Genomic DNA, 17,833 nt, shown 5'->3' with positions numbered 1-17,833 from the left:
TGTGCAATTGCTACTTTGGATGGGAAAGCAATACACATTGCCACTTCGGCTTTGCCCCTTAGGATGAGAAGTAATGGTCTCAAGTTGCACCAGGGGAGGTTCAGCTTGGATATTAGGATTTTTTTTTTTCTTGGAAAGAGTAATCAGGCACTGGCACAGGCTGCCCAGGGAGGCAGTGGAGTCACCATATCTGGACATGTTCAAGAAGCGTGTAGATGTGGCACTGAGGGTCGTGGTTAGTGGACATGGTAGGGGCAGGCTGGGGATGGATTAACGATCTTAGAGATCTTTTCCAATCTTAAGGAAGTGATAGAGCTTCTTCCTTGAATTAGCCTAGGTGCACGTACTGCAATGTTGCTACCTACATCACTACTGGCCAGGATGCCACTAACCTGAGTGTCCCTGCAGAGCAACCCACCAGACTGCACTTGCATCCCACAGAAAGCCCACAGAACGCTTCACTGTGACACACATACATGGAAGAGAGAACAGCAGGGCTCATAGTGCCAGCAGCGCTGCAGGCTTCACTATGGGATAAAGCATCATGTTGCAAAGCACTGTGTCAGCACAAACTACAGCCTAGGACAAGATTCAAGTGGTCTGACAAAACAGTTTTACAATCAATCAATCAATAAATAAATAAGCAAGCAAATAGTATAGCAGTATATAGGTGACGTGGTTGCATTAATAGCTCATATGTCAATACAGTCAGTAAAAAGCTTAGTTTACATTTTAGCCAATGCCAACTTATGTTTAAAAACAGTAATATACTTTAATCTCTAACAGTGCTCATTAGAAAAAAAAAAAGCATCTAAACTCTCCCTTGATTAAGCTTTCCAAAGACTATTTTCTGTCATCTTGCTTTGTGCATTCCCAGTGGATCTTGTACTACAAAATCACTCTCAAAGCTACTGAAAGCTCCATAACCACTCATAAAGTTTACCCTTGAAGCAAAAAGGGAAATCCCACTTCTGTTCTCCTGCATATCAATGGACTCTGAAGCAGAGCAGAGCCTCTGTGTTCACACATCAGCCTGTCCCAATTGCCTGCACCCCCAAGTAACTCGGGGAACCAGTCCAGTGGTAATACTGTTAGGAAAACAGCAACATTACAGCCTTTCCCTTACAAGATGTCACCACTTTTATCTCTTCATTTATCATTCAGATGAAAGTCAGTTGAGAAGGGCTTGGGCTAGGCTCTTGAGCAAGGGGTAGAGTCTGAGTAAAGATTTAAAGGAAGAAATAAGTACAAACGTCCCTTTATCACCAGTGCCACTACAGGCAGCTGTGGAGAAGACATCAACTCCAAACACAAAGCAAAAATGTGAGGGTTCGATAATTGGCCAGACCTTTCTCTGCTGAGGCCAACAGGAACGGGACACAGCTTTACTCCTTAGGAAGCAATAGATGCACTGGTCACAAAGGCTGACTGCATTTTCAATGGTCTGAGAGATCAGTTACATTAGGTAGAGAGCAAATGGAGTGATCAGAAGTCCTATCCATGGTAGTTGCACTCTGCTCTCATGACACGAACCTAGCTAAAGGTGTCAGCTGATTTTTCCTAAGTGCCAAAGTAATTCAGCATTCTACAGCTCTTCCTAAACGAAAACTCTCCTCAGGATTCAAATTTGCAATTGAAAATAATGGCAATCTCCTAAATGAGTTCATGCCAGCCATTCTTACTAGGTGGCTACTCCCACGAGCACGCAGTGTTTCACATACAAAGCAGAAGAAATGTCTTCACTCTCAGAGGTTTAAAAATTCATGAAGCTGCACGACAAGAGATGTGCTCAAACTCCGGGAGTAGGGTGAAGGAAAGGCCAGTGACTGTGTTTCAGAAGCAGGCTGAATCAAGAAGTCACCAACACATTTATCTTCAGGATGATATTTCTGTGCCACCATCTTTTCTGTTCTGTTGTTTTCCTCAGGCACACACAGAGACAGAAAATACCTGATCATCTGAACTCTGAAACGACAAGTGCTGCTACTCCCCACTGGCTCTGTCCTTGCACTTTCAGAGAGTCAGAGTCCTGTGATGCTGCAGTACATTAGTCTTTTGCTCAGGAAAGGATGGAGGAAACACAAAGGAGTTGCTATTCACTAATTTCTGTGGAACCAAAACCACTCCATACCTTCCATCTTCTGGCCAGATTGCACCAGAGAACAGCAGAACAGCCTTCTGGGCACCGGAATAAATGTAAAGGTAACCTAGGTTCTCTGAATTTAGTCAAATATAACAGCGTCTGTGGAGAAGAAGAGCTCCAATGCTGCACTCTGCGCTCTTGCCTTGGCACTCGGGAGGACAGGGTGCCTGCAGCATCCCTCTTTACGTTCCTCTAGCATTTTGCAAGCACTCGGCTTAAAAATAAATAAATAAATATGTAATTTACATCAATCTTTGGCTGCCACACACATATGCCTGGAGAGATAGGCACAGCCTCTCATTCTTGATTTTTGCATGAGGTAAGAGTACTTGAGTGGATTAGAGAAGCTTGTTCTGCATTTAGGAAACAAACCTGTCCAGAACGATGGTGCCTGCATGAATTATTAAAAAGCAAGCACATCTTGAAACCCAAATTGGCTCACCTATTGCCTTTCTACATCTATTTTCAGTCAAGACTGGAAAGAGATTTACAGCAGGGCGTGAGTGCCTCCCAGAATCAGGGGTACGCTTTGTCTCCTGTCACATAAGTATTTCTGGTAACAAAAAGTTAACACCAACTTTTCAAATACACAAGCATTTATACTAATCTAGGGCTCATGGAGTTCATTTCACAGTCATGTCTGAGCTGCCAGAGCCCTTAAAGAGGAAAACAAAGTGCTTCTGACTTTCCACAGGGCTTCGCTCTGTTCTACAGCTCCATTAACAAAAATGGCCACTTACTACAGCCCCACAGCATCCTCGGGGAGCAACTAGCTCTGCTTTCACCCGCCTGCTGCCACCTGAGAGCTCACTGCTGGCTACCAAGGGTTAAAGGAAACAGACACGGAGAGGGATGTGGAGAACGGCACCCTGCAGTGCAGAGGTCCCAGAGCACCAATTGCTCAGGATGGGATCCCAGGGCTCTGCCGCGGCCGCCAGAGCAGCACAGGAAAAGTTTCTGCAATTTTCGGCAAGCCCTCGCGTGACGTCACCCCAGGCAGATAATCTCGGTGCAGTCAGCACAGGCCTCCTGCCTCCCCATTGGCGAGCCCCTCGTCAGCAGACATCTGAAGATAATTATTATTGGCCAGACAATTATAACAGGAACAACTATCACTCGGTGCCGATGCCCCAACCTGGCGCTCTGCAGCACGGCGGCACCCGGCTGCCAGCGCTCCCGACACCCATCTCTGCCACCTCTGCTCCGGCCGCTTTCCGCCGCCGCAGTGCCTGCAGTCAGGATCGCAGCGCTGCCGGTCCCTTTGCTGCACGCCTGCCCAAGCCCCGAGCCCACTGCAAAATCAACAACACGTCCACTCTGAGAAACCAAGGGTTAGAGCAGCACCCACTCTCATAGAGCAGCCTGATTAAAAATAATATTCCACAAATTATTTGCTTCATCTCTCTTCAAGGAATTTTGAGAGGAGGTGGTTGGACAGCTTGATCCAAGAATTCATTTTAAGCAATTGTTTTAATAAACTCCTGGCTTAATTCTTATCTTGCCGAAATCCCAACTCCCACAACACAAGCACGATAAGATCAGCGAGGTGCTGCATCTTACATGAAAATCCATCTATCTGATGGTAGATGGTGGTAAACAACAGCTTTCCCACAACATGAGTGCAAGGAGCTCCACAGAACCCAACAGACCTAGCAGCACTATAGCCTCTCCCAAACCTGCTGCTACTGGTATTGGGTAGGGAACCAGCTCTTTGCCCCTGCTGCTGGTGGCCTCGCACGCACCCTGACACCACGCAGGAGGGTAGTGGGACAGCACATCGGGAAGTCCATGGGCTTGGAAGTACTGGGAAGGGACCATTCATTTTCCCTCTGATGCCGACAGTAGCCTATGTACAGCACAGCTAATGTAGGCCAGCGCTCCAAAGAGCCCTCTCAATGCGGGATGAGGGGCTCCATAAACTGAAAGAACACCTGGGATGAGGAAAGGAGGCCTTCACACACTGCTGTCAGAGCTCTCAGCTGTCAGGAAGGCTCCATCCACATCAGCCTCACAGGGGACCACTTCTAGAAGCAGATGTGGGAGTAAGGAGAACAACCCCAGCACACACAGTGCTGAAGGCAAGCACAGGTATTTGCAATGGGTGATGTGCTAAGTGTCCTGCGACATTCCTTCGCCCTGAGGAGCAGCCTGGAGCAGGAGGATGGAGCTAAAAAAGGTTCAGCCATAGTGAAAGAGAAGCAGCCATGTTGTCCCTTACACCATCACAAATACAGACCAACCACAGTGGCATGCCACTACCCTAGAACTTTGCATTCAAGCTTTTCCAGCTCTTGGCTGGAAGACTTATAATTTAAAGAGTTTGTTAGTATTTAAACAGCCAAGAACCCAGAGGGTATGTAAAAGAATTCATATGCTGCCTAAATCTGGTCTGTCTTCATATGCAATCAAGTTGGACTCCACAGATGTTTCACCAAACCCAGAAGACACACTCAACGCTCAGAGCCACTTCTTTGCCTCATACATGCTATGGATCTTATTTATCGTTATTTTTTGGACTTGTAAGGCATCAAGAACTATTTCTGACATGGAAGTAAAATAACAAATGCCACACTTCCAGGACTTGTTTAATCTACAAATAATGACTATCAAGAGTAAAAATTCTTCCCACAGACTTCTAGGAAGCCATACCCCTTCACCCTCCTGTTAAGGATGAAACAACAGCATTTATCCCTACTTCATAACCTTGTCTAATGGTCATGATTTGTGCATCCAAGTTATGCCTTCTAAGCAGGGAAGGCAAGCGCTGCCATCAGTGTCAGTTCAGACAAACATACAGAGTCATCCTGATGGGAAGAGGGGAAGCCTCCTTGTACAGGTATCTTTTATTTGTTAGTTTGCCACCATCTCATGTGCTGGAACAGGACCTGTTTCATTAAGTGCGTAAACTTTCGTCAGACAAAGATGTGTAAGCTAACTTGAAATTTGAGAGAAGCTTTACCAGTATTTTCAAGAGAAGCTTGCTAGGAGAGAGATCATGGCAGGCAGACTGTTCTTCTCCTTTATTTCTATATAAAGGAAACTTATGAATGCATCAGCTCTTTTATATTAGGAGAAACTACACTGAGAGTCCATGCACACAGATCACCCCATCTCTCAGGCTGCACAGCAGAGCTCAGAGTTGATGGCTTCCTCTGCTGGGCCTGGGTGGCAGGGCCTGGTGCTGCTGAGTCCCATCTAGCTAACTGCAGCAAGCAGACAGCCAGGGAGACTTCAGTAACGCTGCTTAGCATTTATACAGTGCTTGATGTTCCCTCGGCCCTCAGCAAACAGCATCTCAGCCACCAAAGCATCCCACAAGGGCACTTCAGCATTACTACTCCTGGGTTTCACCAGCTGGGGAAACTGAGGCCCAGGAAAGGTTATGTAATTGTCTCAAGGTCATATAATGAACAGCAGGAGAACCACGAGGACGACACAGGAGTCCTGGTTCCCAGTCACATTCTTTAATCTGAACTGTATCTCCTGTGGCTCATCCAGCTAATGCACACCTCAGACATCACCCCGTCCCTCTTCTACCAGTTTGTCCTATTCTGATGGCAGTTTTCTTCCAGAACATGGATGAAATGGGAAGCATCCAACACCCTCAGATGAAGAGCACCTACATGCTGTCGTTTCTCCAGAGATGAGCGCAGCATGGGGTACCAAAACAAGTTACCCACATGAGCCACAATACGGAGCGCCCACACGAGCGGCGAGCGACACGAGGTACCCACACAGCTCATCTGCAGGGCAGCAGGGATACACAACCCCCAGCTGGTCATGTTGCTTATCCTGCCCTTAAGAAAAAGCCCGGACGAGACACGGGAGGATGCTGCGAGCCCCCGCCCGAGCTCTACCACCACCTTCCTGCCTCCACGGCGCTGCCCGCCGTCCCCCTGAGCTCCCCGGGCCGAGGGGACCGCGGGGCCGCGCAGGACGAGCCCGGTGCCCGCGCGACGGAGGGCGGCGGCGCGGCACAGCGCGGGCGAGGCCCAGGCGGGCGGCGCGGCACCGGGACGCGGAGGGCGGCGTGGGCGAGCGGCCGTGACGGGGAGGGGGATCCCGGCCCCAGCGCTCCCCGCGCAGCCCGCAAAGTTGATAGCGGCGCGGCTGGAGATGAAGTTTGGCGGGGATCCGGGGCCGGGCAGGTAGCGGCGGAGCCGCGGGGCCGCGCGGCCGGCCGGGCTCGGCGCCGGCACTCACCAGTTCTCCTGCATCCACTGGATGGCCTCATGCTCGTTGAACTGCTTCTCGAATTCGTATTCCTGCAAAGTCAACACGGACATGTTCATTGGCCCGGTGGCTGCGGAGCCGCTCCCCGCGCCGAAATGCCGCCTGCCGCCTCGGGAGCCGGAGAGCTCCCGCCTCCGGCCTGGCCGCCCCGCCTCAGCGGTACCCCGGGTTTATCATAGCTCCGCTCCCTTCCGCGCCTCTCCTCCCGGGCCCGCCGGTCTCCTCCTCTTCTGCAGCCGCCGCGCCGCGCAGCGCCCGGGGGCGGTGCGGTCTTAGTGCCCGCCCGCCGTCGCCACCGCCCGGGACACCCGCCCACCGCCGCCCCCCGCCCAGCTGCGGAACGGGAGCCCCCGGCCCCCAGGTAAAGAAGCAGGGGGTGAGGCTCAAGCAGCACTGTGCACCCCAAAAACGTCTTGCGGCCCCCCGGCCCTTCTGCGCCTTCGTTCAGCGTACACCTGCTGAGAATGCGGGCCCCGTGTCTCATTGCCCGGCACGGCGCGCTGCTGGGGCGCCGGACAGCGGGAGGGTAGCTCTGCTTTGGGGTCGGTGCGTCCGTAGGGCCGATGGGGCACGGAGCTTCACCCACACCTAGGGCAGAGACCTGACGCAGGGCCATCACCCGCTTGTGTCGTGGTCCTTCGTTTCATCTTTCCTGGCCCATCTGCTGTTGTCACCAGCCGAGTCCGTCTGGCTCCAGCAGGGCCAGCACCCTGGCCGTGCTTCTCCCAACAGCTCCAGGGCCCAGTCCCTGCTGGCTTTGTTGTCTGAAGGCAGCGGGGTTAAATCACAGAATCACAGAATCGTAGGGGTTGGAAGGGACCTCTAGAGATCATCAAGTCCAACCCCCAGCTTTCGTGGATGCCAGCCATAAGTAAGTGGAGGCACACTCTTAGCTCTTGTGAATTTCAGCTTTTTGACATGGAAGTGTCTAACATTGTCCAAACACAGAAGAAAAAAAACCAAAAACACCCAGATCTTGGAGCCCTCAGGTTGTGAGATACCTACAGCTAACCTGTTTGGTATTCCTATCTGCATTTTGACCACTGTGCTCTTCAGAGTCACATTTTTTCAGCTGCTCACACTGAAATTGACGAGGCAGTGCTAAATTATTGTTTACTCTCATTGTACCAGAGGCCCTTAGCAAATCCAGGTCCAGCAATCCTTCCTCAAAGAGACTGCTGTCTGCATAGACATGATGCAGTAGCTTAGGAACTCTGCTTTCCACACAGAGAAAGGCAGCTCAGAGCTTTTCAGAACTGCTTCCTGCAGCCACCAGACTGCAGGTGGGGCAGGATTTGGGTGCAGCCACCTTCCTTCACTGTCCTGCTCCATGAGACTGCCCCTGAAGCTACTCAGGGTCTGAGCAATGGGAAGGCTCCCCACCAACGTTCCAGGAGCAGTGCTGCCCCAACAGTAGCTCTCTGTTTGCACGTCCTGCTCCTGTGCCAGCCTGGCTTCCTGTAGGTTAGCCCCAGCTATGCTACCTCAGCTGAAAAGTCACCTGGCAGTGCCCTCATGGCAGCATGTGCCTGGGCTTGCTCCAAGGGCGTGCTCTACTCATGTGTCCAAATAGTAGTTTTGATACAGGAATGTGGAGAAATCATTCACAATTCAACAAACGCTGTTGTACGTTAGCTTGCTTTTGTCGAGCGTGACTCTTAAACAAGTAAATCTGGACCCCAGGTTTGGGAATTGTATACTTATATTTAGGTGAAACGTCAGTCCTTCTTCCTCTGCTGTCCTGGTCCCATGTAGGCTACCTGAACATTCCTCCCACTGCCTGGCTTTCTGAATGGTAACACTTCTACTTGCAGCACATACAAAAACCTTCATGGACACTGAAAGAGTGTATAACACCTCCACAGCCTTGAGGAGTACGTAAGCCTCACTTCTCATGCTTATATAAGTTACATTTGAGAGCAGTAAACAAAAATGCATAGCCTCTTTTAGGGGAAAATAACTGTTACATAACCATTAAAAAAGTAATTTGAAAAATTCTCACAAGAAAGCAGTGCAAGTTGTAAATAACCTTTCATTAGGAAGGATGGGGTGAGAATGATAAGGTTTCAAACTTAAGTCTTCAAAAGACAAGGAGCACAATCTTAGCAAGTCCTTCTGCCTGCATTCATGCGCATACCTTTAATTTTTTTTCTGTGGGCTCCTTGTCTCCTTCAGTAAGTGGCTAACTATCCCTTATTCAGGATGCCTCCTAAGGCTGTACAGAATGTGTAGCACTGATTTTTATACCAGATAGACAGCAATGCCATTTATATTTTACCAAAGAACCTTTGGTTGAATAATACGAGTGGCTTCATTCAGGGTTTACAAAGAACTGTCTAGTCAGTTTGAGCACCTCACCATCATCATTCTCTCTACTTAGCAAATACTTTTTCCTCCCTTGTCACAGTGTTCAATTACTAGAAAAACCATTAGGTTTCATTGCTGTGAGGAGTGGTTTTGAATAGTTTGCCATCCCAATGTATGGCTGGATGTTGACTAAACTCTTAGCAGCTGCTGGGAAATGAGGCACTATATTGCTGACAAGTCAACATAAGGTATAGTAAGTAGCAGCGAGAGACAACATTGTGATTTAAACATAGCATCAGTTACTAAAATAAATAAAAACTTGAAGGAAGACTGTGTGCTGAAAGGTTTTTTTTTTCCATCTGCATCAATTGCTTTATTAAAGGATGTAATTTCTCTCTACAATTTGGCCTTGCTTGAAAGCAAAACAACGCACAAATAATGGAAGCCAGAGAAAACAGAGGGCTCCTATATACTCTGAAATCTGGAAACAATTCAGTGGTGCCCTTGAATGTTGCTAGTAGCAGAACAAAGAAGCCAGGCATCTCTGGGACTACTAGCTGATCCTGACCTGTCCTTCCAAAGAGGAAGTTTTCATCGAGTACCAGGGAATAAACAACAAGGTGGCCAAGGACCATTTACTGTCATCCCAAGCCTGTTTTATCAGTGAAGGCCCACAGCTGGGTCATTCTGTGCCACTGCACTGCACTGAGTCTCAGCCACAGCCTGATCAGCTGCTGCGGTGGGGCAGAGCAAATCCCACAACCAAACTGTTGAGCCTGGGCAGCCAGCTGGTAATAAATCTTTACACAGCACTAATCAGAATTAAAATGTCGTAAAGGAATTTAAAGCTGAATTACTGTGTCATCTTTCAGATCTGTAAAATAAGCCATGTCTCAACATAATCCTATTCCATTGCACTACAGTAGCCAAAGACTTCAAGTTGATCACATGCTTAAAAAAACAACAGCATGCTCTGAAAGCACCTATCTCTATGCTCACCTGCATTATTCTTAGCACAGCTCATGCAAGATAGAAGGGAAATGACAATGTGCAGGAGTGAAATGCCGCATAAGGGTGCAGCTCCTGTGGGCAGCTCAGACAGAAGCCTGCCCCTCCTCTCTGCTGGGGCTATGGCTTAGATGGGTTAGATAACAGCTCGGTGTGTTTACAAGTGGGGTGATGAGAACATTGCCTTCACGCGATGGTTCATTTCCTCACTCCCTACCCCCAGTATTTTCTTCACAGCCATAAGCAGCAGAAGCATTTCACAATTCACACTTAAGTTTGAGGCCATAGTTCTATTGCAAAAAGTGCAAGATCTTTTGTGGTTCTGAAGTACATGAAGACTTGCATATAAAATGCAATGCAACAACAAAAACTCCCTCATTATAACCATTTCCATATAAAAATTTATATTTCCCATTTTTCTGTACTCTAGTAGTAGTTCCAAGTGTGCCTCAGATGATATCCATTCATAGGCAAAAGGCAGGATTTTTTTTTCCTATGTATGTTTTCTGAAAGTACATCTGCAGATCTGTAGAGGAATCTGAGATCCCTGCAAGCCTGGGAAAGAGCACCACAGAAAGTTTATTTTCTTCGCTAGATTCTTGGGTTTGATCCCTTCATTTTCCCTGCTGAGGGGTCAACAAAATGATCTATTTTCTAAGGGAAGGAGGCAAGAAAGAGGTGAAAAGCAAAAATCTCAAGCACAGGCACATGAGCTGGATACCTACACTGGCCACCCAAGCCTGCATACTGAGGTCATGCCACAGGTCTGTGGCAGAAGTTGGAAGATGAGACAGGCTTTGTGGTACTCAGTGCTGGATGTTAATGCATATATTTGCTTGACATTCCTACATACTTCTTTTTAAATGTGTTAGGCTAGGAACAGGAAGTGAGGTTGAAATAATGGGGTCTGTGGAACTAAACATTTGTGTGCTAAACATTTGCTCTTATATAGCAGTATGAAAGAATCACAGGAGCAGGAGGTGCTGCTTCAAGTGATCAGTAATATTATTTCAGGTGTGCATTTGTGGGTGGGTATGTGCATATTTTGGGTGATGCATGTGGAGAGATAAGGCAGTAAAGAGCATGTATACATCAGCCTTAACTCTCCATACTTTTTCACACTTCTTGAAAACCTGTTTTTGTGTAACTCATGATCCTTGAAAGAGAGCAAAAGCCTGACTGTTGCTTTGATAAAGTGGCTGCTTATGAAAATACTGGGCATCCTGAGAATCTTTTGGTTGGATTTTTGTCTTAGTGGTTTCAGCCTCTAGGACAGAGCTTATCTACCAGCTGTGGTTAGGAAAGTGTAATTAAGCAGGCTTAGGCTTTTCACCTTCTTTTGCTCTGTTCAGGTTTATCTGCTTCCAGAGCCAGAAAAACTGATATCACTATCTCTCCTGAACAAACGAGTTCACTGCTCTCTCTTGCCTAAAAACCTTGATATGTAACAGTGGTATTGCCAAACTGCTCACAGGCTCCATCCCAACTGTAACAGCTTGCAGTACCTACAGATCTTCAGTTTGCTATGGGTTTTTGAGAGGCCAGCTTGCAATGGCCCTGGAAAGTCCTGCCAAACTCAACAGGGATGAGCTGTGTCACAGTGCTTGCTCTCCTGAGGCAACAGAAGCAATAATAGCATTTAGAAACCATGCTTGGCCCACTTGCTGTCCCATTAGAAGATGAGAGCCATCGCTTGGAATCCCACAGCAGGAAAGCAATAACAGGATTCATTCCTGTTAATTACTACTTATCTATTATGATTAGTATTACTATTACTTATCACTGTTATTAAATAAAATATGTGCTACACAAATCCCATGCAGGGGCTGTTATAATGAAGGATAGAACTCAATCAGTCATACTGCATAATATCTCTGATGGTGCTGAGACCATACAGGTATGCATATGTGCATACAGTGGCCCACTGATTTAAAAGGAGGAAAAGAATGTCTCACTTTGCTGTATAAGAACATCATGCTTAATTTTATAAATATTGGTTATATACCATATTGGCAATTCAGCAAAAAAAAAAAAAAAAAGGAAAAAAAAAGAGTAAAAAGATGCTTACCTTCATAACCAAAAATTGGAAGTGATTGCTAGGATTTTCTCTTGTTCTACTACTTCATTGGCTGAACTAATCCTGCAGATAGTGATGAAGGGGGTACAAAAGCTGAGTATGTCTTTATAGTCACCTCCTCTGAAATCTTTAGCTTTACATAGCAAAGTCACTTGCTCTGTGCCATCTGGAATCTGTGCAAAAATAGTCTATAAAAGAACTTTACTTTGCAATTTAGAGTTACGTGCTCTTTAGAGTACAGGAAAGAAAAGTCATGCAATAAAGTGGTTGTACAGAAAAGTAGTTGCAGAGAGAATGTCTTTTTAAAAGGCTGCCTTTAATTTTTCTATATATCTTTGAACACTTTCTGGACTATGCAGGTATTTTTTGGCCACAGAAATCCTTTGTTGGTATTAAAATAAAAAGCTCTGTGTTAGCATTAGATTAAAAGAAGGCACGAAGAAATAAGAGGACAACAAGATGACAATAAAACTGCCAGGGTTTTTGTAGGAAGTCAGTAGGGTCAAGAGGAAGCACTTGTACCCAGCTGTACATTTGGTATGTTGTTACTAGATCAGAGGCATAGGGAAGTCTGTGGGTAGGCACTGTCACTGTTCTAGCCTCATACTATTTGATCTCCCGGGCAGTTTTATCGGTGTAGATGAAGCTGTGTAGTGTCAGAGCTGAGGACTCACTTCGGGTTCAAGGCATTTGCAAGGATGCGGGTGTTTCATAGTGCCTTCTGAGATGTCCTCCTGTGCCCCACCCGGCCTCCAGCAGCTGTTCCCCTTATGCCATGTCCTGTCTGCCAGTCTCAGGGGTATGCTGGGTGCCCTAGCCCACCTACCCTTGGAAGCAGACATCTACACGTGGGTACATGAGCAATGGCTGTGTGCTAAAGTTATTCTCATTCCACCAACGAGGCCATATAAATTACTCCACTGGAGGCTGCTGATCATGTGGAGGATAAATGCTGTTTGGGAAGTGTTCCCAAATGACAGGTCATTCTGGTCTCTGAATCAATGGATTACTATGCTGGCCAGTGAAGACTGGCTGAGTGGAAGGGCTGAACCAACCCCATTTCCACAGAAGGGGAGTTTCTGCTGCTCGCTCTCCTGTTGGTCCCCACCTCTGGCACTGCCCTAACCCCTTTGTGAGCTGATTCAACCCATTAAAGGGGATAAGTCACCTACCAAGAAAAAAGTAAATAGCTTGTGTAGTGATTTGCATCCGCCAGGTGCTGACCAAGGATGTTTCTACAGTGCAATCTTACAGCAGAAACAACTTCTCACTTGTGGCAACAACTTCTCCACTTAGTGGAGTGCTAACGCAGGTAGGCCATGGGCTGGCTATCCTAGCCAAAGGGAGGAATTTCCAAAAGGAGGAAAAAGGAAGCCAAAAGTTGGCTTGGCTTGGCTGACATGAGCTAGATGAGGGAGAGAATACTGCTTCAGGAGATCCTGATTCAGAAACCAGAGAGTTCTGTAATACAGTCTGAGCAATAAATTATCACATGGGCATAAGGTAAGATGTGAACACAGCTGTTCAATTATTACTGAATATGAAAAAAAAAGATTATAATGTGTGCAAATACTGACTTTTTTCAAAATTTTTATGGGTGCAGATACTGAGAAAAATCTTTCCAGAGATAAGAACCACCTTCCTACAGAAATATAACCACTGTCTTTAATCCCATACTCATTTCCCCAGCCATTTCCTTCACCCCTTTTCCAGGACAATCCAAAGATGACAGAAGAGTTTTGCAGCATGATTATAATTACCAAATTATCACTCTGATAATCATAATGACTTGAATATGCAGAGGTTAGACACTGATCAAAAGAAGTGTTCTGATTTCTGCCCAGGGCTTTTCCCTAACTCCCATAGGAAAGGATGGTGAATTCATGCATTTAATATCTGAATACCTCACTTGTTTAAAACAATACCCTATGGAAAAGAACAGTGATTGTTTTATCACTTGGTTTGTACAATCTTAAGTTTTGTCACCAGAAGCTCAAAGTTTGAGTTCCAAAGGTAAAATGATTAATTACTGATTAATCAACAGAATATTTGTTAGACTTCAGTCAGACTTCAGGCAAGTACAAACACAATTTACACTTATACCACAAAACTGAGATTTTTGTTCATTGTCCCTAAGTGAGTTAATGCTAAAATTTGCAAAACACTTCACATCTTTGCTTTGGTGTTTCTGAAAACAAGCAGCTTTTCCATTGCAACAGCTGTGGTGAGACTAAACTCATTACTGAGTTTCAAAAGTTTGGAAAGCCCTGAAAGGAAAGTGTTACGTTATATACAAAGCATAATTATTACGTTGCTTATCTGCTACATACATAGTACACAAAATTAAATTGTGTCATACTCATGCTGTTAATAGTATAAATGCTTATCTGTGATTCTGGTCATCAGTTAAGAAAGATCGGGATGCCAACCTGCTGTATCTAGGTATCAATTACTACCATGTTCTAAAATGCCAGTGTTGCGCTTGTCATGATGATCTACTGAGACACACAGAGACAACTCAAGTGGCTGTTAATTATGCCACAGAGGCAGAGCCCTGACTGAGGAGAATGCAGAGCTAAAGCGTGCATTGGGAGGCACTGTGGGAAGGATTGTTCCCTAAGTAGTCTCCTGATTTGTACCTCCCAGAAGGCTGTATATCAGTTTCCCTGCACAAGCTGGCTCAGAAAGAGGGAGCCCCTTCTTCTGCATGGAGTTTCATGCAGATGGATGAAGGAGAAAGGCCAGATCACACAATATGCCCTGCTGGATAACCCCTACCAAGGGAGGTCCCTGGGGAAAACGCTCCAAAAAATCTGGTCTGTGAGTTGAAGTTGACATTTTTCCTCTTTTTTTCTTTTTTCTTTCTTTTTTTTTTTTTCATAAAATAATTGTTGTGACAGATTGGTCATCAGGCTGCCCCAGAATTGTTGGAAGTTGTTTATAAATAAAACACAAGGACTATGTGCTCTTGTGGCAAAGTGCTGTGCCTTTGAAAGTGGCAGGGACTTGTGTAGCTATCAGGGAGGAGATCCTTTTAGGATCCAGCCATGGGACACCTGCTTCCACAGCACCCTGCTGCTTGCCACGTGCTGGGAGCAGCCCCCTTGTGCTGGGTGGCTGTGCCCCCTGCTGGAGCCTGCCGTGTGGGTGCTACAGGGTGAACCAGGCCCGGAATTTGTCCTGGACCAGCTGGATAGAGGCTATCAGTGCTGAGATCCCAGTTGCTCAGAGTTCCACTCCCTGACCTGAGTCTGGCCCTGCCAATGCAGCTCAGCCCAGCCTGAGATGGGAAATGGCCAGGCAGCAGGATGTGAGCAGGCAAAAGTATTTTGTGAAGCCAGGTTGCCTATGGCAGACAAATTTGAACTCTACTCCAACTTCCCCTTTGCTGCAAACATGCCAAATCATGTTTCCATTAGAGGGTTTTGCAAAGACCTCCCAGGAACCAAAACTAATAATAAAATGTGTGTTACTGGCTTATTCTCTCAGAGTTGCCATTATCAACACTCATAATATGCATGGTGAGAATAGTTTCTGCTCTCACAAGAAGGAGCATGGATCACTTTGAATTTACCTTAAAATAGTTTAACATTTTCAAGAGGATATTCTTCACTAAGGAAAATCTGTTCCATTCACCCTCAGAGTTACTATGATCCATGCACAGAGAGGAGAGGCGTTCCAGTATCAGTCTGCAAATGGATCAAAACATCTTCCCATATTTGTTGCACTAGTAGCATTCTAGCACAAGTGAAAGCTTTCATACTGACTTGCTGCAGACAAAGCCATGCTATCTCTAATACCTTGCCCAGGCAAACAGACCTTGTAAGCTTATGAGACCTTGTGCAGGTCATAATTGTTTATATTCACTTAGATAAACAGGAAACACAAATACATTTTCCTTATTTGTACCCTTGTCCTCAGACAGAAACAATTTCTAGGATTTTTTTCCTTTTTAGACATTTCAGATTCATTTCATTCCCATTCCATTCAGATTTGTTGATCTGACACCTGTCATCTCTCCATTTGCTTCAAATCAGCAAAACTCAATATTGGAATAAGTAAGAAATAAAGAGAACAAACAATTATCCTATATAGAATAAATTATTACTTCAAAACATTAAACAACAACAACAAAACACAAATACCAAACAGAGCAGAAAGAAATCCTATCTTTCTACCCATCTGCACACACATGCCCCAGAACCTTTCAACTATACTTGGCATTTTGTACTTCTGCACCACAAACATTTGTGAGCACGTCAGCCTAAATACATCCTTGGTTTAACTCCGGTGACATGAACACCCAGCTTCCACAAGGGCTACATTTAACCTCAAAGGCCTAATGCACTTGTTGTGTTCAACACTACTACAAACAAATCCTCATCATTCTCGGCTTCAAAGTCATTTAAGTGGCTGTGAGACTGCACTTGTGGCTTGTATTGCCTGCGTGAACCTTTGGAAATGTCCTGTGAAATGATGTACCTGATTGCATATAGAATGAAGCCTCCTGACTTGGTCCTTCAGCCCCCACTCTTGTGTACTGATCGACACAGTTATGATCCTAAATGAAATTAAAGTATTCTCATCTCTCCATGGAGAAACCTATGCAGTTACTGAAGGTCCACAAAGAGAGGAGAGAACAGAAACTGAAGAAAAAGTGGAATTATTCTTGGAAGACTATTTAAGTGACTATATTCATTTAAATTTGTCAGCATTGTTTTTGCGTATAGAAATACTCAATGGAAAATATCAAATTCATTGCTACACATGTAAACAAACATGCACTGCATCTTAGTTTACCATACACATTTCTGTAGGTAAAAAACATTTACCTTTAATATAACGTACCTACTACGTCTTTCACTAAATACAATGTAACACGCAATCAAATAGTATTCGCATATTGTGTCCTGTTTGAAGCACTGAGATGAAAGAGCATCAGAGATTAATTTAGTGACGTATTTATGTATAAATACATATAATGAGTTACCATAGATGTGCCTTTCATTTTTGGCAGCTGAAACTAAGTACAGCTTTGCTACTGAGTTTCAAAAGGCATTTACCTACATTTTCAGCCTTGAAGGTCACCACTCTGTTTTTCTAGCAGGAAAAGCCCTCTTTAGAAAGCACTGTGCAGTAGCTCAAGCTGCAGGGAAGAGTGAGTCAAAGTACATTATGATTACGGAAATGTAGGTTTCTGACTTTCCTAGCATATCTTTAGCCTCTGTCCTCCTGCTGGCCATTGTAATCACCACTTTGCTCCAACATCGTTTACTTCGCTCTTCACATTTTCAGAGCCTGGCTGACAACTGGTGACCTCAGTCGGATGTTAGGGAAGTGAAGCCATCATGTGTTGGTTGATAACTCATTTATTCAGGTACTTCACAAATCTAAGCGGAATATGGACCTTAACTGCAGAAACACTTCAAGGTCAACACCTGTTTCATATATTCTAAGCACACTGTTACTCCTTACATAGAGTATTCCAATGATTTTACTACCAGATGATCCCAATTAGGCAAGGCTGGGTGAAATTTTGTTAGTAAACACAGCTAAATGTCTAAAAGAATCCGAGCCACATGAGTCCTGCTGAACCCAATTATGAGGCTGGATACCATCCTGCCTGCCCTGGGCTTCCTGTGCTGCTGCTAGCACTTCTTTCTGCCTTTCCCAGCACCTATGCACATCTGCTGTCCCCACTAGTACCTGCAAGTTTTAACCTGCACTGTCAATACAATGGGAAGCACTGGCCAGCTTTTGCTGTGTGTGGCCCTTCTGGCTTACCTGCTCCCTCTTAGGAAAATGAGCCCTTCTATTCATTCTCTTCATGTCAGAGTATAGAGAATAGGTACTGACAGAGACAATGCTGAAATATTTCAGCTCCTCTGTACACGCCTAATTATAGACATGCGCAGGTATAGCTGTAATTTGTGAGGTGTGCACTGAAGCACATCGGCGATCATCCCGGCATCTTCCCTGACAAGCTGAGCAGTACAGTGATCTCATACAGACAACTTCCTTGGCTATGCCTGCAGAACAGCAGCCTGGATTTCTGCCAGCAGGAT

General features: G+C 45.6%; 1 protein-coding gene across 2 annotated transcripts in view; it reads right to left on the bottom strand.

Moving 5' to 3' along the window:
* Positions 1 to 6,598, bottom strand: part of ELOVL6 (ELOVL fatty acid elongase 6) — a 65,247-nt gene extending 58,649 nt beyond the window's left edge. The window contains exons 1-2 of one of the 2 annotated variants that reach the window (XM_065736901.1): positions 6,540 to 6,598; positions 6,347 to 6,408 (exon numbers count right to left, since the gene is read on the bottom strand). In XM_065736901.1, the coding sequence (XP_065592973.1) occupies positions 6,347 to 6,360 (14 nt within the window). In that variant the 5' untranslated portion in view covers positions 6,361 to 6,408; positions 6,540 to 6,598. Of the gene's footprint in view, positions 1 to 6,346 lie in introns of both variants that reach the window. The other variant, XM_065736900.1, reaches the window with a different exon arrangement.
* Positions 6,599 to 17,833: the final 11,235 nt, after the last annotated feature.

The sequence above is a fragment of the Cyrtonyx montezumae genome, unplaced genomic scaffold, assembly GCF_038088225.1.
Source record: "Cyrtonyx montezumae isolate F1298 unplaced genomic scaffold, pur_monq_1.0 scaffold_2, whole genome shotgun sequence".
NCBI lineage: Eukaryota > Metazoa > Chordata > Aves > Galliformes > Odontophoridae > Cyrtonyx > Cyrtonyx montezumae.
This window is presented reverse-complemented; position numbering and strand designations above follow the sequence as displayed.